Source organism: Heterocephalus glaber, unplaced genomic scaffold, assembly GCF_053883595.1.
Source record: "Heterocephalus glaber isolate CG9 unplaced genomic scaffold, H.glaber_assembly_v1.0 deba00000678, whole genome shotgun sequence".
In the NCBI taxonomy this organism is placed as follows: Eukaryota; Metazoa; Chordata; class Mammalia; order Rodentia; family Bathyergidae; genus Heterocephalus; species Heterocephalus glaber.
Genome location: NW_028258157.1, coordinates 4411319 through 4434680, shown reverse-complemented (window position 1 = coordinate 4434680; position 23362 = coordinate 4411319). Strand labels below are relative to the sequence as shown.

At 47.9% G+C, this 23362-nt stretch overlaps 1 protein-coding gene across 7 annotated transcripts in view; it reads left to right on the top strand.

Moving 5' to 3' along the window:
* The first annotated feature begins 519 nt into the window (after positions 1-519).
* Elapor2 (endosome-lysosome associated apoptosis and autophagy regulator family member 2) overlaps positions 520-23362 on the top strand; it is a 138330-nt gene continuing 115487 nt past the window's right edge. For 2 of the 7 annotated variants that reach the window (XR_002393029.2, XM_021254009.2), the window contains exon 1: positions 522-720. Coding sequence is in view for 5 of the 7 variants with exons in the window: in XM_021254009.2 (XP_021109668.2) it covers positions 613-720 (108 nt within the window). In the remaining 2 variants the exon portion in view is untranslated. Of the gene's footprint in view, positions 721-1365; positions 1385-23362 lie in introns of those variants that run through there. The other 5 variants (XM_021254007.2, XM_021254006.2, XM_087206764.1 and 2 more) reach the window with 4 other exon arrangements.

Sequence of the window (23362 nt, the reverse complement as noted above, 5' to 3'; positions counted from 1 at the left end):
CCTTTCTGTGGTTTTGGACCCCAGGGAAGAAATGCTGGGTAAAACACTTGCAAAGAACTCCAAGCACACCGGCTGAGGGTCCCGCGGGGCTCGCCTTGGCTGGGTGCTCGCGCCCGGCCTGCGCGGGCAGGGTCGCCAGTTCCCGGTCCCGGAGGCGAAGCTGCCCGCCGCCAGTCCACGCGCAGGTCCCGCCTCTGACTGCGAGGCTGGAGGCGACGGCCCGGTGGCGACGGCTCAGCGAACCAGGACGCCAGTGCAGCCTTTCCACGTGACCTGTTTCCTACAGTACTTTGGAATCGTCGCTTTCATTCTTTTCATTTTTGTATCCTATGTAGTAGCCTCTTTACCCTCCATCCTATTTGAGACGCAGTCTCCGTTATGGCCCCGCCCCTCCCCGCCCCGCCCCGCCCGGCTGCGCTCCCTGACGGAGCGCCTGCATCCCGCCCCTCGCTCCGCCCACCGCCGCCCCTCCCCTCCCCAGGCCCCGCCCCCGCGTGACGGAGCCGAAGGTCAGGCGCGAGCAGAGCCGAGCAGAGCCGAGCAGCGCCCGCCGCCGCCCGGTCCGGTCCGGTCCGGTCCGGCGCGTCCGCCGCGCACCTGCCGCGGGACGCGATGCCGCCGCCCTGGGGCGCCGCGTGGATCTGCTGCTGGGCGCTCGCCGGCTGCCGGGCGGCCTGGGCCGGGGACCCGCCCGCCGCGCGCCCACCAGCCTGCGGGGAGGTGAGCTGTCCCCAGGCCCCCGCGGCGAGGGTCGCCTGTCTCGGCCTCCTCGCCGGGCGGCGCCTCCTTCTGCGCCTCCGCCTGCGCCTCCGGCCGGCCCCCTCCGGGTCCGCGGACACCTCCGGCCGGCGCAGGGCTTGGTCCCGACGGGTCACGGCCCCCTCGGCGTGACCAGACTGTCCTGCTCCGGGGACCCGGGCGGGCGGGCGAGCGTGGGCGGTGCCCTCTCGGGGCTCCGGAAAGCGCGTCCCCCTCGCGCCTCTGACCTCCTTCGGAGCGGAGGGCCCGGGAGAGGGGTCTGGGGGCGCCCGCGGGTCGCAGGCCGCCCACCGCCCTCCGGGCCTCTCCTCTCCTCTCCGCGGCCGCCAGGGAAGGAGGACTCGCGCTGTAACCGGGGCGGGGGTCCGCACTCAGCCGCGTCCACTTGCGGGCTCCAGTGCGATTGCTTTACCGGGCTCCGCGACTTCACCTCGCGCCTAGGGACACGCGGGCCTCAGGACGGATTTCTGCTGCCTGGACACCTGCAGTTTGCACCGCCGTGAGGGGACCCACTTCATCCTGCAGCCCCAGCCCTCGCCACAGGAGAGGTGTTTCCTCCCCGCAGCGGAAGGTCTTAGCTCCTTGTCTCGTTGAATCTTGGTGATGAAGACTCTGCGGGAAACAGGTGGGGAAGGGTGAGGCTGCCCGCCAGGCTTCCCGGAAGAGCGCGTCTGCACGTGTGTGCGAGTCCAGAAGCCTGAAGGAAGGCCTGGGAGCTGTGTTCAGCTAGCCTTGGCTCTTCTCACCCTGGTGTGGAACACGAGGTCTCGAGTTTGGCCTTTCCCTCTGAAAATGGGCAGAGATGAAAGGTTCAGGGGCTGCTGCGAGCCTGCTTGTGGCTACCCTGTGATCCGTGTGTGTTCCTCCTGACCAGGGACAAACTCTAAGGCCTTGGGTCAGAGGCTCTTGGGGAAGCACGGAGGCCTCGTGGCCTCTTGGGTGGGGCCTGGTCTGAGTGGCTGGGCCTTCGTAGGCTTGATCCTTGCTTCCCTGCGACATTACTGGTAAGAAGAAAGCAAGAGAGGCGAGCGGCTGCCGGCCTTCCGGTGCAGGTCCGCTTGTGCTGGGTGGGGAGGGACCTGGCGGAAACGTCTGTGACTGCAGTCCTGCGGGTCCTTCCTCTCTTCGCAGCGCAGGAGGTGGGCGCTGTGCCTGGGGGTGGGAGACAGAGGCCACACTACAGCCAGCTGTCGGGGGCACGGGACAGTACGGGAGTGTGGACCGAACGTGGGCCGTTCCGAGCCTCATTTTCCCCGAATAGTTGGTGTCCCGCTGTTCGTCAGCGTTTTTATAAGAGTGGTCGTGTTTCACAGGCAGAGTCTGGCATTTTCTCTGCCTGGTATGGAGGAGAGCCAGGGAAGGAGAAGGAAGAGGCGTGCAGGATGTGGACCCAGGAGTCACCTAGCGATGCCCGAGATCCGAAGAAAGGCCCTTCGGAGAAAACTGGGCTGGGGTAAAAGTTTCACTTAGATTTTTGCATTGGATTGGGCTCTGGGGTGAAAGTCATAAAATACAGCTTCCTTTGTCAGTGTCCCTGGATTGTGAAAAGGAAAGGGAGAAAAGTGATTGCTGTGGAATTTCAGCTGCACTCCGAGCAGTGGATGGAAGTAGAAGCGGGAGCAGGAAATGGTGTTTGGGAGAGAGAGGAGTCATGTGCGGGTGGCCAGCGAGAGTGGACGCGGCCTTGTGAACGGTCTGCACAGTGGCAAACAGCGTCCCAGGCGAGAAAGACGGCCAGACCCCAGAAGCACAGCGCTGCGAGGGCTCTGGTGTGGGGAGCTTACAAAGGGTGTTTGCTGGGTTTCCCGGCACCTGTTTTCACTTGTAAAATGATAGTAATGAAAACGGACCTTTCGTGATGAGAAGGAGATGAGATGAATGTAGTAAAGCAAAAACTCTGTAAAGGAGAGCTGTCTACTGCTAGACGGAGCTCGATGGGAATATTTCAGGGGAAGCTGCAGTGCGACCCACAGGTTCCAGGCTAGGCCTGTCCGAGAGCAGGATTTTGACTCATTGCGTAGAGACTTGACAGGGCTCCAAAGGAAAAATACAAAGGCGACAGATGATTCACAGTTGGAGTAAGGTATTAAAAGACAGAGTGCATGAGAGGAGAAAGAGCAGAGCTAAGTGGATTGTGTGTGCATTATTTAAATTTGGCAAATTAAATCACGAGATAGCCGATTCTAAGTTTACTGCTCTGGAATCTTGCATAATGGGACTCTGATGGTCTTTCTACGTCCTGTGACGGGAACAGCAAGTTTTGCCAACAGTGTTTAGTTCACATTCATTCAGCTTATGCTATATGCACGTAAAGTGTCATAGTAAAACTGCAAATTAAGAAGTGTGTTCAAGTGGGTATGGAGGAGACAGATACGTAAGCAAACAGTTGTAACAGGAATCTGGTGCCTCACGGGGAGAAGAGGCCATCGGCGCCCGTGGAGGACGTGAGTGGAACTTGAGGGGCTAGTGGCGATGGGCCATGCCCAGGCCCGGCAGTGAGCGTAGGCTGGTCTGCTCCCGGAAGGGCGTCTCAGGTGTGGGCCCCGGCTTCGGGCCGCAACCCAGGGCGGTGTTGGCGCGGGGATGGAGTCAGCCTGGGGCCGCTCAGCCAGGGCGCCGTCTGGGCGGCAGGAGCCTGGTCCGAGGGCCTAATCCTGCCGAGAAGCGTGTGTGGCAGGCGATGAAGCAGCAAAGGATTCAGAGAACAGTGACAGCGCGCTGTGGTCTGCACCCACACGGTGGGCACGTCGGGGCGGCGACGTAGGCAGAGGTGGGACCCGCTAGGGGCTGTGAAGATGGAGAGGCCGTGACGCTGGAGGTGGGGTGACAGGAAGCGGGTGTGGGCCTTGGCTCTGGAGGCAGCTGCGTGTCACCTGCAGGAGCAGCGGTGGGAGGGCGCGAGAGCAGCTTGCTCCAGGGTGAGAGCAGCTTGCTCCAGGGCGGCTGGCTTTGGGTGGAGTTGTGCTGTCTGGGAGCGTGGTCAGGCTGGCGCTGTGGGCGAGTTAGGGAGGACCATGCAGGGAGAGAGCAGAGCCAGAGGGCCGGGGTCGTGCCAGCATCGAGGGGCGGAAGGCACGGCCTCTCAGGAGACCCCGAAGCCGCGCTGCCTGGGAGCCATGCGCCCCTCGGCGTTTCCGGGAAGGGCAGCGCTTCCTGTGAAGAGGAACGGATGGCAGTGGGCGCTTGCCCAGGGCGCCAGGAGGCGGCCGAGGAGAGTGCATGTGGCAGCTGCGTCTCTGGTGGTCTCCAGTGTTCCGGGGGCCGGTGTTCAGCTGCGAGGTAAGGCGGCAGCGGCGGGGTGCTCTGTGGCCTCCGACTTGCTGAGGCCGAGGTTCTGCCAGCGCCAGGCAGTCAGGGCCTCGGGAGCGCGAGTGGCGTGTTCCGCGTCAGACGGAGGCGGCAGCTGAGAGCCATCGGTGAGGAAGGCTCTGGAGGCCGTGCGCTGTGGGGGCCGTGCCCGGACCGCGAAGGCGCTGTCGCCGTCGCCGGGGGCGCTGCCTCTGCCTCTGCCTCTGTGTTCAAGCGGTCACCACGGTTACTTGGCCTGTCTTGCCTGCAGAGGTGATTTCTCCGTTTCAAGATCTTAGGCTGGGAACCATTTCTCATACTTTAGCCAAATGTGAGCAAGTCTTCACACCGTCAATATTTACAATGTGAAGCTCAGAGATGACAGCTCCGTGAATTGTCATGCTTTAGCACAAGGCATGGAAATAGCAGCACAGAGCCGCAAGTCCCCTGTAGCGCTGCCTTCTTCCCAGCATCTTGGATTCTTACTCTTTATTGTCAGAAAACAGCACATTTTGGTTACCTTTCCCTTCCCCGTGAAGAAACCACAAATAATTCTTTACTGGCATTCTTACTACAACATACATAATACTTTTGCAACTCAGTATTCAACATGTGCTTGTTATGTACTCATGTACCAGGTACTGAGAGTAAAATGATGAAAACACATATGGCCCTGCCCACACAGAGCTCTACGGTCTTGTGGGCAGATTCACAGCAAGCCCACACACGACGTGGCTACATTTGCTGTGAGTGTGGTGGAAAATGCCTGTGCAGTGAGCGTGCACAGCCGGCCTACTTGGGAGTGGGGCGAGGGAGTTCTCCAGGAGAAGTTAGGACTGAGGGCGAGAGGGTTCATTGGATGAAGGTGGTGGGTGGCAACAGTAGAAGTCTCTCAGGAAGCTCCCTGGCCTAGATCGCTTCCCACCCTCCCTCAGTCTTCCCTTGACTGTAGAAGACAATGGGTCTTTTCTCTGAACTCTAGCCACAGCCTCTGATTTTCCCTCTGGCATCCAGAGTTTGTTTTTCAAGTTTTTCACAGACACAGGGCCACCCTGAATGGGTGGGCGAGTTGTATTCTGTGGAGGGCACCCAGCAGGAAGCAAGAACTAGAATCTGTCCAGAGCTCAGGGTGTCCAGACGTCTGCCTGGCGTAGCTCTGCGTTTGTTTGGAGGGTGGGTAGCGTTTCCCAGAGAGGGCGCCATGTGCTTTACCAGAGACTTTGAACACATGTGCCTTGTCTGTCCCCAAGTACATGGTATGTTCACTGAGGAAGGGAATCAGGTCATCCCATTCAGCAGTGATTGAAAATACTTTTGTTTAAGGGCTTTAAAAATAAAAAGATATAGGTCCCCTTTTCAGGAAGCACTAATCATTGACTCAAAGGTATAGTCAGTAGTCGGCTTCCGCTTCTTCACTTATACAAAGGAATTGCTCTTTATGGTACATTTAACTGTAATTGGTATCTTCTGTCAGTTATGCCAGATTTAAGAGTCTGAAATAAAAACTCAGTGATTAGAATATATTGAAGTTTATTTTCAGTTTACAGCTCTGGAGTTGAAGATAGTTGTTATTGCCCTCATCGAAAGCTTTGCTTTACAGGAGCTTTTCTCTAGGTCACTGCTTCTAGAAGTGTAATCTTAGGACCAGCACTGTCAGCATTCCCGGGAGCCTGTTAGAAATGGAGGTGCTCAGCCCCTGCACGCACGTATGGAACCAGAAACTCGGGCTGCGGCCCAGCAGTCTGTGTTGTGGCCCGCCCTACAGAGAATTGGGATGCACTCCCAGGTGTGAGGACATCAGCCAGAGGCTGAAGCAAAGGATGCAGTTTAGTGGCTTGAGACCCAGGGACCCCTTGCACTGAAGAAATTTCTTTGCTGTCACTCTAGCTTTCTACTGAGAGACTCCGCAAGCATCCCATCCAGCAGACCCTGAGACCCTCCTGTCCCATGAAGCACTGTAACCCCACCGGCTTTCCGCAGTTACCCTTCTACACCAGGCTGTGCACAAGATGCGGGGATCAAACGGTGCTGGGGATGCTGCCACTGTGGGCTAGGATGGTGATGGCAAACCTTTCAGAGCTTTCAGCGAGACAAACAGCTGCTGTGGCATGTGTGCCGTAGGTTCTCCACCATGCACTGGGGACCCGCAGCCAGATGGAAGCAGGCACGTGGGGATTTAGTGAGGGCCCTCCCAAGACAGGCATTGGAATGGAGAAACCTGGCAGGAGAAAGGGTACGCAGTTTGCTGCTTACTGGTAAGGGTGGGTCACGCTTCACTCCAGTTGCAGTGTCTTCTCTAGCACAAGGAGTACTGAAGGTAAGCACAGATCTGAGCCCTGCTGCCTGCCGGTTTCTGTGACCTTGAGCACACCGAGCTCGCTGTATCTGTGCTGCCAGATGGTGGTGGTGGTCTGTTCTGCTGTATCTGCATCGACTTGTGAGGCTCAGCTCGGTGCTTGTGAGTGCAGTGCCGTGGGCCACATTAGGTATTCCCGCAGTCGTGAAGGTCAATGTTTCTAAGGAGCCGTGTTCAAGAGAAAGCTGGAACTAGGCAGGCAGGTTTGCTTACACATCAAAGTATTTTATAATTGTATTTTTTCTGGCCCTGGAGGTTGTGCATCCATTGATACTGTCACTGAACATCCTGCTTGGCTCAAGCAAATCACAATGTCCTGAGTCTTCTTACCCCTCTGCTAGTCCTCCTCGTGTCCCGGCCTCCTTGCAGGGGCTGCTCCAGGACTGAACCCAGCCCTCCTGGCTCTCTGTCCCTCAGCCTCTGGATGATGTCACTCATTCTCTTGGATTTAGGCAACACTTGTAGGTGGCCAGCTCCCAGATGCTTCTGCCCTGTGGCCATGTCCTGTGTTCCTGTCGCACAGCTTCTGTGTCTGCACTTGGGACACACTGAGTCTGATGTGTGCCAAACAGCCTTGACGGCAGCTCCTCCCGATTGGTAGCTCCGTGGGCTTTTTCTTCTGTGTCCTACAGCAGCAAATCCTTTTGTCTGTGCTCAAAAGTAGCTGGAGACTGAGCTTCTCACCGCTTTTGCCTTAAGGCCACGCTCCATCACCCCTTGCCTGGCTTCCTGTGACTTCAGGGCGTCTGGTGGGAGAGTCCCGGCAGCTCTGGCCCCAGGAGGCCCAAGATGTCATCTCTTGCACTGGCCCTGTCGGGTAGCGTGCAGTAAACAGAAACTTGAGTGGCTCAAGAGAAGTCCAAGACCAAGCATCCAGGGAGGGCTTCTTGTCATCCTGAGCTGACCTGGGGTGTGGGAGGGAGAGGGTGTTAAGGAGAGGGGCCTCAGCTTGTCTTCTTACGGTGAACTCACTCCTGTGCTAATAAAATACACTGCAGTCATTTATTTGGTCTGTATGACTCCTCTCGCCCCAGGAAGTTGTAAGCTCTGTAAAGAACTCAGTGATGGCGAACCTTTTAGAGCTTTCTATGGTAACAGACAGCCGCTGTGGCATGGGTGCCATAGGTTCGCCACTGCTGGTCTATATGCTGAAGTGTGCTGCTGTAGCCCTTGCACCTTGAAGAGTTCCTGGCATATAGTAAGTGCTCAACAAATGCTTGTTGAATGAATGTGTTAATTTAATTTTGGGCAAGCAGGTTGTTTTTAATTCTTCATGGTATAAAAGTTTCGTAAGACAACAAAAAAGTTACCTGAATTTCTCATTATCTAAGATGGATTACTTATAGCAGAAATCTTTAGGGTGAAGTTGATGAACTGTATCCTGGTCAACACTGAAAACTTTTTTTTTCTTTTACTAATTTGATGTTAGAAAATACTACTTATTAGCATAACGTACATTTCTTTAGTCATTAATGAGGGTTAGTGTGTATCATGTCACTTAGCTTTCTATATTTCATCTTTTATGGAATTTCTGTTTAGATGTTTTTCATTATTCTTATGTATATGAGCTCTTCTAGTAAGGATAATGTATGTTCAGTGAAAGTATCCCCTCGATTTTCCCTGTCTTTATGTTTTAAAATATTTAATACTCTGGGAAAGCAATTATTTTAGTCCATAAAACATATATGGAATTATTTCCTTTAGCATATCAAATAGGAGTAAATTTTAACTTAGAAAAAGTGAATGTTGATACACAGCACCTTGTTAACTTCCCACAATATATGCAGTCTTGTGTGTATCTGGCTGAGAAAAATCCTGCAGTAGCTGCACAGTAACCATGAGTTCTTAGGTTTGGGTGGCCGTTCTTTGTTCTCAGTGTGCTTTTGCAGTTTCAGGACAAGGCTGCTTTATTTTCTGTCCTTTCTCAGCAGTCACTCCAGTGTTCCCTGCGGACCTAGCGTTTAGTAGGGCCATAGCGCGCACGGTGGTCCTTTTAGGAAACCTCAGGGAGGGCCTGTGGCCCTGTGCGGACAGGCCAGGCACCTGGAGTGGCGCGCAGGTGTGGGGCGCAGGGATCGGCAGGTGGACGGGACCAGGAGCCCTGTTCTGGAGGGGTTTCGGAGCGCTCTGCCGGGTGCTCAGACCAGAGCACCTCCGTCCGAGACCGGTCAGCAGAGAGCGGAGGAGTGGACGACTGAGGGCTGAGGGACAGGTGACGCCCGGCTCGGCCGGGGTGGCACGAAATGCCAGGGCCTGAGGGCAGAGGAGACGGAGGGGCTCGTAGGCGGTCCGGGAGGAGGATAGAGACCACCCTGGAGGCAGGAGGGCCGCTCGGAGCCTGCCGCCTCTCCCGCAGGGAGAACAGGTGGAGCCGCGCACAGCTCGCCGTGCGGAGTGGAGAGGACAGGTTAATAGTTCCATGTCACTTGGTTTCTGGGGGTCATCTTTTGTGGATTATCTGTTCAGGTTTTCTCCTTGTTTTTCTTATGTACACGAGCCCTTATTTTTAGTAAGGATAATATATACGGGGAGGGGCTGGATTCCACAGCTGTTCAGGAAATTCGTTTTCAGTGAGTCTGTGGCTGAGCGATAAACTTCAGTCTGCCATGACAGCAGGGTTTTTGTTCTGGGTAAATGCTGCTACCTTTCACTGAGGTTGAGACGGGGAGGGAGAGGGGGAGGAACGGGTGAGCTCAGAGCTGCACCTCCCGAGCTCCGCTGCCCAGGGACACCACACAGCGCTCTCCTGGGGACCCAGGACGTCCTAGTGCAGCCTGAGGCCCCTGGAGCCCCGAGTCAGAGGTGTAACTGAGGCGCCCGGGTGCAGGAGGTCCCGGCTCTCAGCACTCACAAGAGCGAGTGGTTCGAGAGGAGAATGAGTCGTGCCCGCACCGGCTAGGGTGGGCGGGAGGACTGTGTTCAGCCTGGGAGTGGTGTAGACAGGGGCTCCAGCAAGGCTTGGGTGGTTGTCAGGACTTCTGCACAAGTGGAGAAACGTGGTAAATGGTGCTGTCATGGCAGATCCTGGGCTGTTTGAACCCATGTACCTCAAGGTCATTAATGTAAGGAGTTGACGCTAAGCTAAGAGACGTTCTGCAGTGCAGGATCCCTGCCCTGTGCTGCTTACTGTTACCATTTAACCAGTACTTTAATTGTGAGGAGGTGCAACCAAATTTTATAAAGTCAGAAGCTGGGCAGAGTGCCTAATGAGTTGGAAAGCAGAATTAGGGTTTGGAATGATTTTGAAAGGTTAGAATAATGAGCAAACAAACATAATTTGTTTAAATGGAGGCTGTTCTTTGTGGTTCTGAAAATTACATGTTTAAGCATTGGATGGGAAACTGTTACTTAAAAGTACTTCTGAAGCCACAGATGTCAGGTGGCTGCTAAAAGCAACAATGGGAGGTCCTCGGTTCTACTGATAGGAAGAGTGCTTGACTCCAGGAGGTAGGCATTCAATTTAGGGCATTAATTCAACGTAGATGTCATATTTGAATAAGGGTATTGACATAGGTGGCGTTGGCTTGAGGTGTGAATTAGAAGGTGAATTCTTTGGACAGTGTCGCTCGAGCACCACTCAGTGCAGTTGGGGATATTTAGCTTGGAGAAGGCACGAGGGGCCATGACGTTGAGCTTCAGACATATTAAGTGCAGTCCTGTGTGAGAGGTGTTGGTGTAATACTCATTTAGAAGACAAGATTCAGCTTCGTAAGCAGTGGACGGGAGAGTACAGGCTTGAACTCTTCCGGGAAGGTGCTGTCTATCTGAAGGAGCTGCTGCTCTGCTCCCTAAAACTCGCAGCCTCGTGCTTTGGGTGGGCTGCTGGCCTGGGGGTGTCTGCGGAAGGTGAGCTGATGGCTGCATGGCAGATTCCAGGTGCACACACCTCGAGGCCTGGTCACACCTGTGGCCACAGGCAGAGGGAGTCTGCCTGGTGCTGTTTAGCACCAGTCTTAGGACATACTCCTTTCTCTTCTTCCATCTTACCACTTTGAAATTGCTACAGTGTAATGTAAAGCGATGCCTTTGTTGTTTAACAGCCTAAAATTGAGAGCAGAATTGTCCATTTTGAATGTGAGCTGAGAGCAGACCTCTATTTGATCACTCCTGAGCCTGTCAGTTGCATATACTGGGAAGTAACTTGAACCAAATGATGCTTTAACACAGGTGAGCCTGTTTCACTGGGGAAGACCTCCCTCTCCAAAGAGCAGGTGAATATTAACATCATTTGCTCTGTTTTTTTGTTCATTGTTTTACATTTGTCACTTTTTAATAAAAGCAGTACATGAGAATTCTAGAAAAACGAGGCAATAAAAATATTCATAATCCCTTTAAATCAGCATGCCACTGTTAATATCTTAGTGTTTATAACAGGAATAATAAATACTGAAACAACAGCAGGTAAAATGTTTCACCACGAGGTATGTATTAATCACGGGTCCCCAGACTCTCATGAACTTGGTCCTGGTATTTTCCAGTCTGTTACGTCACCGTGAGGCTGGCTGCCGCCCCAGTGGCAGCCTCTGGCCAGCCTGCCTTGGTCACAGGTGTCCAAGGTCGTCCCATGAACTTGCGCAGGACTGCAAGTGGGGATATTCTAGGCATAGGGTTTGGTCTTATGTTTTCCAGGTTTAGCAATGTATGTAAACTTACTGACACATTTTGATTCTTTAAGAATTTTATGTAGGCTTTAATGTATCTCTGACTCTTCTCTTGATAACCAGTTTTTATCAATGGTATTGGGAGCCATCCATAACATGTCCTTCCTCTGTTGACTTTTTATGCCATCCATTCTGTATGTGGGCATGTGTGTATTCTTTGTAATCTGTTGTTTTATATGTACTGTATGGTATACATACACACAGGCATTTATCTGATTTCTTTTGGGTTGTTTTCTATACTCTTGGCCTTTGGTACCAGGATTGCACACAATAGTTTTTCTTTGGTACCAGGGATTGAACTCGGGTCCTTGCGCTTGCGCAGCAGGCAGCGAAACCACTGAGCTAAATCCCCGGCCCCAATAATTTTATAATATTTTTTTTAATGATGCTGTTTGCTTTTCTTTCCATTCAAAGATTTCTCAACTGTTCCTACTCATTTAGTCCTCCAGTTCAGCCTCAGAGTAATTGTGAAAAATATTTCAAGTTCTCTTAGATTCTGCTGAGTCTCTCATTTATCCTCACATTTCTTTCATAGAGACATTCTGTGTTTCTCTCTCTGTACTATTTTATTGGTCGCTTCCTCCTACACAATTTTACCTTTTAATTGACTTTTCCCTCCCTGATGTGTTGAATTGGTTTTGGAAATTAATTGAGCATGTTGTTTCTTATAGAGCTGTCTTGTTAATTCTAACATTTTTCAGTTAATTATCTTTCATTTTTTTTGACAACTGGCCATTTATGGAGTAGGTAAGCATGTGAAACACATGACTTGTATTAACAGTAATCTTCACATTCTGCTTTCGGAGATGTGGAAAGTGTATCGCAGAGGTAATTAACCGTTTCCAACAGCTGACAAAGCTAGTCAGCCACTAGCAGGGTGCGTTGTCTCTGGACACCCCTCCCCTGGCCGGCCACTCCCTCTGTGTGCAGGCGGGGCTGTGCTGATGGAGCCTGAGGAGCCTGCAGCCGAAATCTCATGGGCGCTCCAGGCCGCTGTTTACAGGCTTGCCCTGGGAGCCAGTCATTGTCAGATTTTTCCTCATGCCCGAGGTGCTGCACTCTGTCCTGTGTTTCAGAAGGCTGTCCTGTCCAGGGTAGGTGCCAGTTTTCCGTGTAGCTCTTCACAAGAGCGGTGTGTCTTGCTGTGTGCTGTCCTCACAGGCGTGTGGTCCTGTCTTGAGCACGGTGTGTCTGTGCTGTCCCTGGCTCAGGCTCTTGCTGGCTAGCTCTTCCCGCATGATGCCCAGGTCTCCGCTGCGGTCTCCACAGGGAGAACTTGGGGTTTTCCATGGTGAGCTGTACTCAGCTGGAGTGGTTTCCACCATTGTCCTTATGTACCGAGTGGGGAATAAAGAACGCAGACAAGGCCGTGTGGTGGGGGCGGGGCTGAAGGGCAGTGGCTACCGGTGACCTGAAACCAGAAGCCTGTGGAACTTCGGAAATGGAAAGGCAGACCCTGTTGTTGACAGTGACAGCTGCAGTATCAAGTGGAAAGCTGCACAGCAAAGGAAGCAATGAGCAGAGTGAGGAGACACCCTGCAGAGTGGGAAAACTTTTCTAGCTACTCTTCTGAAAGAGGACTAATATCTAGAATATACAAGAACTAAAAAAAAAGAAAAAATAACATCCCCAAACCAACAACCCAGTCAGAAAACTGCCATGTGTATCAAGTTCCTTTTTATTGTGGATGAGTATGCCATTGTAAGGCTGCTCTGCAGTTTAGTTTAGGCGCCTATTTTTGATGCCATGTAGTTCTAATCATAGTGCTTGATATTCTTAAGCCCCAATGTGATAATGTAATCTGTGAACATTGAGAACTGATCAGAGAGTATCCCAAATAGTTCTTTGAAAAGTTTAGCAGCAGAAGTCTAAGACGTAAATGCAGGTGCTGTGAGAACCTTCACATTCTGAGAAATTCTTAGAGGTGATTTCTGTTTCCTCAGTATTTAGTGCTATTCAGATAAATCTTGATTTTTTTCTTGGTCTTTTTGAGGCAGGAGCTCCCCATGTAGTTAGTCCATGGCTAGCCTTGAACTCTCCTACCTCAGCCTCCTGATTGCTGGGCTTACAGGTGTGCACCGCCATGCCTGACAAATCTTGATTTCCTGAAGAGCCAGTCACTCAGCCAGTTAAATATGCCTATTGTTGGAATTACCTCCAGCCATCTGCCTGTCAGGCTATAAATCATTTTGTCAGTTAATGAACAGTGCCTCAGAGTATGAGTAAGAAGGGTGGACCGTACACCACTCAGAACCTGAAATGAGAGCTTTCTTAGCTTGTGGCTGTGCAGTGGGCATTTGCATATCCTACAAATAGCCAGAGCAGACTTTGTGTTCTTTGGAAGAACAATTACATACCTATATTGTGTTGTGCCCAGATTGCGAGGTCCCCAAAGACCACCAAGGAGCCGATTCCGATGCAAACACACGAGGGTCGTTTATTCAAGCTCGAGACACCACCGCAGTGGGTCAGGAATGAGAGCGCTGACTCTAAAACACCAGGGGTTTTTGTAGAGGTTACAGCAAGGCGCGGAGTTTTCAGAAAGGCGCGGGGTTTCAAATCACACGCAGATCACACAATTGGCTAGCATTTAGCAAGTTCTGAAAGTTTAAACCTGATTGGCTGTGCCTTGTGCGCTGAACTGCAAACAGTTGCTCAAGTCATCAAAAAGAACATCTGGGATACTGGGGTATTGGGGTAACTACTGATTAGCTGTTGCAAGCCATCGAGAAGAGCCTCTGGGACATTGGGGCAGCTACTGATTAGCTGTTGCTAGGTGAGTTGCTAGGGGACTGCTGAACATTATCACAGGCAGGTGGCCAAAGTACATCTTGTGGTTTTTCTTGGAACTAGAGTTTATGTCCAGGCCACCTCACTCTAAGATGGGGCCAAATTTTAAAATGGAGTCACTCAGGCCTCACAATTGTTAATTGGAGCTATATGACTACATTTTTATCAGTGCACATTAATTTGTGTTTTCACAATGCATATAACACATTTTGATCATATTTGTCTCCCTGTTGCCTCCTTTACAGCCCGCCCCTCCTTCTCATCCCCCTGCTCTTGTCTAACTCTAACAGTCTTCCCTTCTACTTTCATGTCTTTCGCTCATGTTTATTGGGAAAAACATGCAGTCTTGTCTTTTTGAGTCTGGCTTATTGTGCTTAACATAATGGCGATCCTCAGTTCCGTGCACTTTCCTGCAAGTGACTTAATTCCATTCTTCTTTGTAGCTGAGTAATACTCCACTGTGCATGTTTACCGTGTTTTCTTCATCCATTTGGCCCCTGACGAGCTTCCAGGCTGGTTTCTGTGACTGTGTGGGGTGTGCTGCAGTAAAGGTGGGATGTGGGGTCTCAGAATCTGCTGACTAGTTCCCCCGGGTGTATGCCCAGGAGTAAATGGTGTGGTAGCGCTAGCGTTAGTGTTTTGAGGAACTTTCACACCGAGTTCCCCAGTGCTTGTGCTAACTTACATCCTTAAACAGTGTTTGGGGATTCCTTTTTTTTTTGGTACTGGGGATCGAACTTGGGACCTTGCACTTGTGAGGCAGGTGACAGATCCACTGAGCTAAATCCTGGCCCTAGGGGATTCCTTTTTCCTGCATCCAGCCCTCATTTGCTGCTTTATGTATTCTCAATGATTGTCATTCTGACTGGGGCAAGATGAAGTCTCAATGTAGTTTGATTTCCATTTTCCTGGCTAAAGATGCAACTCTGGTTTTATTTATGATGCCTTGTTTAAGAATCCCCTAAAACAAATCACTGTAATTCTGAATCTTTTAGTCAAGTTCAGCCACTTTATTTGTAGTGTGTGACTGTTCCCCTCTTCCTGGTTTGGAGAGACCCTTTGTGTTAGTTGGCGAAGCGGGGCTCCCGGGATGCGAAGGCCCAGTCTCCTGTCAGAGCTGGAGGGGCCTCCGTCTAGCCTCTTCCGTCTGCCGCATCTGTCTTCCCTATCCCCTTCAGGTTCCCTCTCACAAGCTGTGAGTCGAGTTGGGTTCAGGCCTCTCCTAGTGGCTCTACAAAAGCCCTATCTCCAAATAGGTCAGGGTCTGAAAGAGCTGGGGATTAGGACTTCAGGGTATGACAAGATATTTAACTTCCGGCACCTTTACTTTGCTGGAGGATTATTTCTGCGGTTTCATTCTAGCTCGTTTGATTTTCTGTTGGGCGACATTTTGGCCCAGTTTATGCAGTCTGGTCTTGGTGAGCTCAGGATTGTCTTAGAAGGTTTGGTAAACGAGGTGGGTTTCCTGTGTAACATGAATACTCCCATGTGTGATGTCAGATTCCTCTCGGGAGGGAGACAGAGTGAGCCGGAGAGGGGGTTCATACTACTTTCTGTGAGCAGGAGGTCAGGGTGTCCTTAGACTGCTCCCTCCAGCCTCCTGTTTAGAGGAGCAGAACTGTCAGGCTCATGCCTGGACGCCTTCTCTCCTTAGGAAGAAGAGCTAAAGTGACCTTTCCTCAGGGAAATCCTGCGTGAAGTACACATGCCATCTTCCTCCTGTTTTCAGCATGGTGGCTCATCTGGTTCCAAACCAAGGCCAGCATCTGGTCTCAGTGTATTCCCCTCATCGTGCAGAGTCTTGTTACATGAACTTTTGTTCCAGGTCGTTGGGATGTATTCTCATAAAGTAGTGACTAATGTATTTTATTGGGAAAACACAGATTGTAACCGGTCGTTGTGTCAGCATGTAAACTCATTAACTCTTAAATTCTTCAGCACAGGAAGGGAGAATATAAATTTAATTGGGGAACAGAAAACATTTTTTCCCCTGTTCCTATTCCTCCCTTATGTTCTTACGGCAGAATACAGTACTGAAAATGATCAAAATGTGCATGCCGTAATCCCAGCACGTGGGAAACTGAGCAGGAAGACTGTGAGTGCAGGCCCAGTCTGGGCCACGTAGTGAGACCTGTCTCCGGAAAGCAAGCATTATCGAGAGTCTTTATTGGATATTTTTCAAATTATTATTTGGTTTTGAATCCTAACCTTTAGCGATGCCCTAAAATATCCACTAAATAAATTTCTGAAGAGAAGCTTGAATTTTTTAAAACTTTGTATACTTGGTTTAAAAATTTTTTTTGTTGTTGTTTTTTTGAGACTAGGTCTTGCTGTGTTTTTTGGGCTGTTGTTGAACTCACTATGTTGCACCGGCTGCCTCCAACTTGTGGCGATCCTCCTGCCTCAGCCTCCCTTTAAAAAAAATCGTGTTGTTTAAGCATTTTAGAAAATGACTCAAGAGATCAAATTCTTCTCTAGAGTGAAATAGCAGCAAACACACTGTCTGTGGCTTCTCTGCGGGTGAGCCTGGGCAGCAGTTCAGATCCTAGCTGTGAAGTAGAGGATTGCTCACGGCAGATGGCCATCCTGGTGCAGGGTCTGCTCCTGGGTGAGCCCCATCCTGTGAACTCCGAGTCTCCTCCCAGGGCACCGCTCCCTCAGCTTCTCCCTTCCTTCCTCCTGCTTGGGCACTCGTGACGGGTGTGAGACACGGAGAGAGAGTGGGTCCTGGCTTGGCGTTGTGGTGGCCTGGTGTTCTGGCCCCAGCCAGAGAACCTGTGGCTTCAGGCTTCTTCTGTGCTGGCCGCAGTTGTTCCTGCTACCTGGCCTTGCCTGCCAGAAATGTAGACGTTCCTTTTTGCACTGTTTCACAGAAATCTTTACATTAAGTTTTTGTTCAGTGAGTTAAACAGTTCTTTAAAAATTATAATATATATTTGATGTGGGGAGGATTTTGGAAATTAGCATTTTTTGACATTAAATGTTTTTAATTTAGTAGAGGTATGAATATTAGTGGCTTAGCAGTCTCTAAGTGGTGTATACGGAATTGGAATGTATTTAAAGCCGCTGGAAAAGCATTGTCTGAAGTGTGTTTTGGAAATGGACGGGACAGCGGCACCGAGGCTGTGTGCCCCAGGGCGTATGGACCTGTCCTTGGGTGTCTCTGAGTAATTTCGTGTTTTTCTCAGCTCCATCTTCTCATTTGGCAAAGAGGTTGGTGCAGGTCATTTCTACAGTCCTTTCAAGCTTAATGTCTTGCAGCTTTATTTTCTGTTTATTCTGGTCTTAATGTTTTTAGAGAAATAGGAATAATGTCTGCTGCTTGTTGGATGCCCTTGACTAAAGGGGATGTTTCCTTTCCACTGTGTTCTGCTGGCAGAAGATGTGGCTGACAGCGTCTAGAAAACGGGCTATCTACGGAGAGTCAGAAGGAGACTTTCGAGTCTGCCCTGTGCAATTTCTCCCTCTTCTTTTCTTTCTCTCTACCATCTCCTGCCCTCTTTTCCCTTTCCCCTGCATTTACCTTTGTCCCCAACAGGTGACTGGTTGTATCATTAGTCGTCTAGGTGAATTGAATTTAGACATTTAGTGTGAGATGGTATTCCTCAAGACAGGGATTTAGGGCCTGCAGGGTCTCAGCCTCCTGTAATCTGCCTTGGTTTGTAGGTGACCTGGAAAAAGGAGGATTCATAATATTGACAGCAAGTTGCACCCTTGACTGAGCCTGTGATGCTTTTCTGGTTCGTGATGTGAGGAAGGCCTGGGTGATATTTGCTTTTCATTTTAATCCCTTCAGTTTTTCACTAACCTATGGACTTCAACTGCAGGGGCCTTCTTTTCTCATTTGAAAGCAATTGTATCTTATAGGAATGCTTGAAAAGAATTATTCCTGAATACAGATATGTCATCCTCTAGAAAGGCTCAGTAGTATTGTGATGGCTGATTTTGATCATCAGCTTGATTGGATTGGGAAACACCTAGAAAATTACTAACACACACTTCTGTACATGTCTGGAGTGTTTTTCCAGAGGCAGTTGATGTCTCATGTGGGACAGCACACTGAGGGGGAGACCTGCCCTAAAGGTGGGTAGTGCCATCCAATGGGCTGGGGTCCAGATGGAGCAAAAGTGGAAGGAGTAGGAGGAAGCCACTTCTTCACTCTCTGCTTCCTGGTTGCCATGAAGTGAGCAGCTTCCCTGTTCCACACCCTTTGACCATGATGGTCTGCCTTGCCAGCTGGGCCTAAAAGCGGTGAAGCCAGCCAGCCATGAACTGAAACCTCTGAATCGATGAGCCTAAATAAGCCTTTCCTCCTTTAAGTTGTTTTTCTCAGGTATTTTGCCATACTGGTAGAAATTCAACATAATTATAAAGGTGTGTATGTGCCACAATTTAAAAATTTATACATTTAAAATAATCTTCCAAATGTAGATACAGTTTTTTTCTTTTGGGGAACGTACCTCTGTTGAGGGGTGAGGTAGAAAATAAAATGAACCATAAAGTAGACTGTGTTCTGAGGACTACTGGGAAAATTCTGAAAAAGAAGTGTAATAAGGGGAGGTACACCCATAATGTACGGATAGGACAACAAACAATAAAAGACTTTCGTAAACACTTGGGTAACAGCTTTAACACACATTCTCACCACGTATTTGGCATCTGTTTCTATAATTGTCTTCAGTTGAATAATGGGGTACATATAATGTTCATTTTAGAGTTATTCATAAACAACCCCAATTTTTTTCCCCATGATTCTTTTTTTGTATACATAAATATTTATTGGTACATTTTAGGTATTCAATACATTTATGTTTATCATTGGGTGCTTGTACCTGAACATGATGAATCTTGGTTCTTATTTTTTCCCCAGTACCTGTGCGCCCTTCACCCCTCCACCCTTCCCTATTTACAAAGACTTTGTTTCCATTTTTTTTTCTTTCTCATAATTTTTCCTTTCCCTCCTTCCCTTTCCCCTTCCCCTCCCACCACCCCTACCCGTTTGGACCTTTTCCTGTTTCAAATTATCAGTTATTCATTTTAATCATTTTCATCCTTATTTACACTTTCAGTTTTTCACACCAGAGCTATTATTTGGTATTTATACACGTGTGTCCTATTTATTTCACTTGAGTATCGCCTTGATATGCATCCATTTAGCTATAAATGTCTCCATTTTATAAAAAACCCCCACATTTTCTTTATCCAGTCCCAGTTGATGGGCACTTGGGCTGCTTCCAAGTTTTAGCTATTACAAACTGTGCCACTATGAACATGGTTGCACATATGTCTCTGTGGTATGATTCTTTTAATTCTTTGGGGAAGATCCTCAGCAGGGGAATAGCTGGGTCAAATGGGACCTCCAACCCCAGTTCTTTGAGGTATCTCCATACTAATTTCCACAGTGGTTGCACCAGTCTGCACTCCCATCAACAACGGAGAAGGGTTCCTTTCTCTCCACACCCCTGCCAGCATTTGTTATTGGTTGATTTCTTGATAGCAGCCATTCTTTGTGGGGTGAGGTGGAATCTCAGTAACAACCCCAATTTTTAATGACTGATTATTTTCTTCTATCAAATGCAATCCCATGAGACTGTTAAGTGTGTTGTTGATATGACAGCCTATTTATGTACATGGAGGAGGTGTACAGTATAGTAGGTGGATTATAATACATTTCATGAAAACATCGGTGTGTATATTTAAATGGGAAAATGTTCAACAAATTGTTAACTGCATGTTACGGTTATATCTAGATGTTCCCTCAAAACCTCATGTGCTCATAGGTGGGGCTTTTGGGAGGTGACTGGATCATGGGTGTGTGATACTTGATCATGCATATGTGATACTGGATTAGTCCACTGATGAGTGTACAGCTGGTTGTGGTGCTGGGAGGTGAAGTTTGGTGGGAGAAGGTGGGTCTCTGTGGGCATGGCCTGGAGATAACTCTATCTCTTTCCTGCCTTGAACACTCATTGCTTCCTGTCTGCCCTGCCATGGACTGTTCCTCCTCTCATCCCACCCTGCCTTGGAGCCAGCCAACTGGGCTTTATAAACTGTGAGCTAAAATAAACCTTTCCTCTCTTAACTTCTGGGTGTTAGGTATTTTGTCCCAGTAATGAGAAAGTAAGGCACTGCATTAACAAGTGGGTCAGTCTTTTCCCCATTTCATAGATTTACTTCTGTTTCTAATTTTTCTACAGTGATCATGGATTCTTCGGAAGAGAGTGGAATGTAGTAGTGCAGTGATTGAGAAGATTGGGCTCAGCCTAGATGGGTGTAAAACCCCATTAAATCCCACTGCTACTCTTGGTACAATTATTTTATGTTTCTGTTTCTCTTTCTTATCTGAAAAGGAGATACTAGTAGTAGAATAATAATTCCTACTTCATAGAATGGTTTTCAGGAGTTAAATGCTTCACGTGAACTCTTTATAACAGTGATTATTATTTTTGTGATGAAAATAGAGACAGAGCACACCTGGTGCATACCGGTGTCAAAAATGGTTTCTTAGAGGACTAAGCGATTGAAGCAATTTGGTAGACTTTAAAGAGGAGTATGGCGATTAGATGTTTACTAAGGGAACAATCCAGTGGCATTTGTTTTATCATGTTGATAATAATGTATAGTCACCACATTTATCTAATTCTAAAGCATTTCCATCATTCCCAAGTGAAACCCTGTATCCACTCGACACGTTCCTCTATCCACTCCCTGCAGCTTGGCAGCCACTAATCTGCATTTTGTCTTTGTGGATTTATCCTGGGCATTTTCATACCCAATATGTGATCTTTCCTGTCTTCCTCTTTAACCTAGTGTAGTGCTTTGGGGCTTCATCCACATTGTAGTAGTATCAGTGCTTTATCCTTTCTTGGGTGTGAACAAGATTTCACTGTGCACATAAACTACATTTTGTTTCTCCATCTGTTGATGGACATTTGGCCTCTCTCTGCCTTTTGACTATTTATGAATAATACTGCTATGAATAGACATCTATTTTCTTAGTTTATTCTGATAATAAAGTGGTAGATTTATCGTAGATAATTTACACACTATAGAAATATAAATAATTCAGATTTACATTTGAATAGGTCAAGGAATAAGTTCCTTCAGTCTTTTTAAGGGTGTGTGTGTGTGTGTGTGTACGCATGAATGAGTGTGTATAAAACAGCTGTGTACAAAAATATACTTTCTTAAAAGAGAAAAGCTGGGGTCATATACATACTGCTCTGTGATTATACTTACCATGTAACAGATTTGAACATTTTTTTGATTCTATAACTCTCTAGTATATCATGATTTTAACAATTTAGTTTGCCAGTATGTTTGGTAGACGTTTAGCTTTTGACTCTTATTTTAAATGAGTCTGTGGTGAATATTCCTTTATGTAGAATTCTACTTAGTTGTTTTCTAGGGATAAAAGTCCTAGGAATAGAACTGTTTTGTCAGTGAGTATATACACTTAAAGATTTTGACACATATCACCAAATTGGCTGCAGAAAAGACATGCTGATTTACATTCACCAGTGATATTTAGTGTTTCTTCTTTTGTGTTTTCATGTTATTATTTGTCTTTTTTTTTTTTTTTTTTGGTATCAGGGATTGAACTCAGGACCTTGTGCTTGTCAGGCAGGTGGCAGCACCACTGAGCTACATGCCCAGCCCTCATTTGTCACTTTTAATAAAATTGGTATTTGGGGGCTGGGGATGTAGCTCAGTGGTTTTGCTGCCTGCTGCGCAAGCGCAAGGACCAGAGTTCAATCCCTGGTACCTTAAAAAAAAAAAATTGGTATCTGTTTTATATTTTTTTGTTTCATACATAATGTTTGCCAGATTTATTGTTTTCTCTGTTTTGTGAAAGTCTGCTTCATGATCTTCAGTGAGTTTTGTCTTCTTATTAAAAATCTTTTTTCCATTTAGTTTATTGGTACATTTTAGGTATACAATACACTCACATTCATCATTGGGATCTTGTACCTTTGCATGATGGATCTTGGTTCTTATTTTTGCCCTTCCCCTGCCCTCCCTTCACCCCCTCCATCCCTCCTTATTTACAAAGACTTTGTTTCCATGTTTTCCTTTTCTCTTGTTTTTTCCTTTCCCTTCTTTCCTTTCCCCTAAACCCCCCACTTCCCCTACCCCTTTAGACCTTTTCTTCCCATTTCACATTTAAGTTTTGTCTTTTTAATGACCAGAATAATTAAAAAGTATATAATGAAGGCAAAAATCTTGACAACCTATTTCAAGTATTTTTCCTAGGTAACTGTTTGTCTTCTAATTTTATCTATGATATTTTGGCCTCAGGGGAGTTAGAAGTCTTAATGTAGTATAATCTATCATTCTTTGCTGTTTTTGGTTTATGCTTTTGTTCAAATGCTTTTCTAAGTCTTCCTTCATCTTTCCTGAACACAGAATGCTGTTTGTTTCAGATTTAGTTGCTATTTAGAGATTTCTCCAATATCTTAGAAAAAGCTGCAATTCACTGAGAGTAACTTGAACCATAGTTGACAATTTTCTGTGTTGGATCTGAGTCTGACATATGTCAATAGAAAATGAAGGTGTGTCTGGATTTATTCAACAAACCCATCTCCATGATGTGTGCTGGAGTCCGAGTGCGTTTGTGTAGTCTTCCCTTTGTGTTTTGTCTGTGTTCAGAGGGTTACAGCTTGCATTGACGTTTGAGGTTCTCAGATCCCCATTCATCAGAGAAAGATGGAATTCCATTTACCATACACCATTTACCCCTACAGGAAATTGCACTAATTCATTTTTGGGTAAAATTGTTTTTACCCTTTGAAAATCATTTGAATAGAACACCTCATTTCTTAGACGTTCCAGTTATTTTTGTCTTTATGATCATAGGTAAAATATTCCTGCATTTCAGGGAAACACTGTATGAATTAATGCTGACCTAGGTAAGTGTCTTGCCCTGTTTTCTTACATTAAATGTTAGAGTTGAGAGTGACTTTTCTGGTGGTGTGAAATGAAACATCTGTTTGCTTTAGGCTAATGATGTTAATGACAAATCACTCAGTCTGTATCTGCTTGCTTTTCTGTTTTACTCCTGAATGATCTCTTTTTTCCTGGCACAAACAATGCATTTTTTAACAATGCATGTTTATTATAAAGGAAATCAGGGAATGCGAGCCAGCCAGACAAAGACAGTGACTGTTAATACTTACGTATATGTCCATGTACTATTTCTTCTGTATGTAATCCTTTGCACATTCATAAAACAATCAGACTGTGCTCATCATAGCATGAGCATCTTGCTATGTCAGAAGTGCATTATACAATTTGAAATAAGTGCATAAAGTGCCACTGTATGGATGTATAAAAATATGTTGCAAGAGTTCTCCATTGTTGATCATTTAGAATGTATTTTACTCTTTTTTTATACCGGGGATTGAACTCAGGTCCTTGTGCTTGCGAGGCAGGCGGCGGCACCACTGAGCTAAATCCCCGGCCCCGTATTTTACTTTTTATTATAGCTCACAATGAATATTGTTATAGG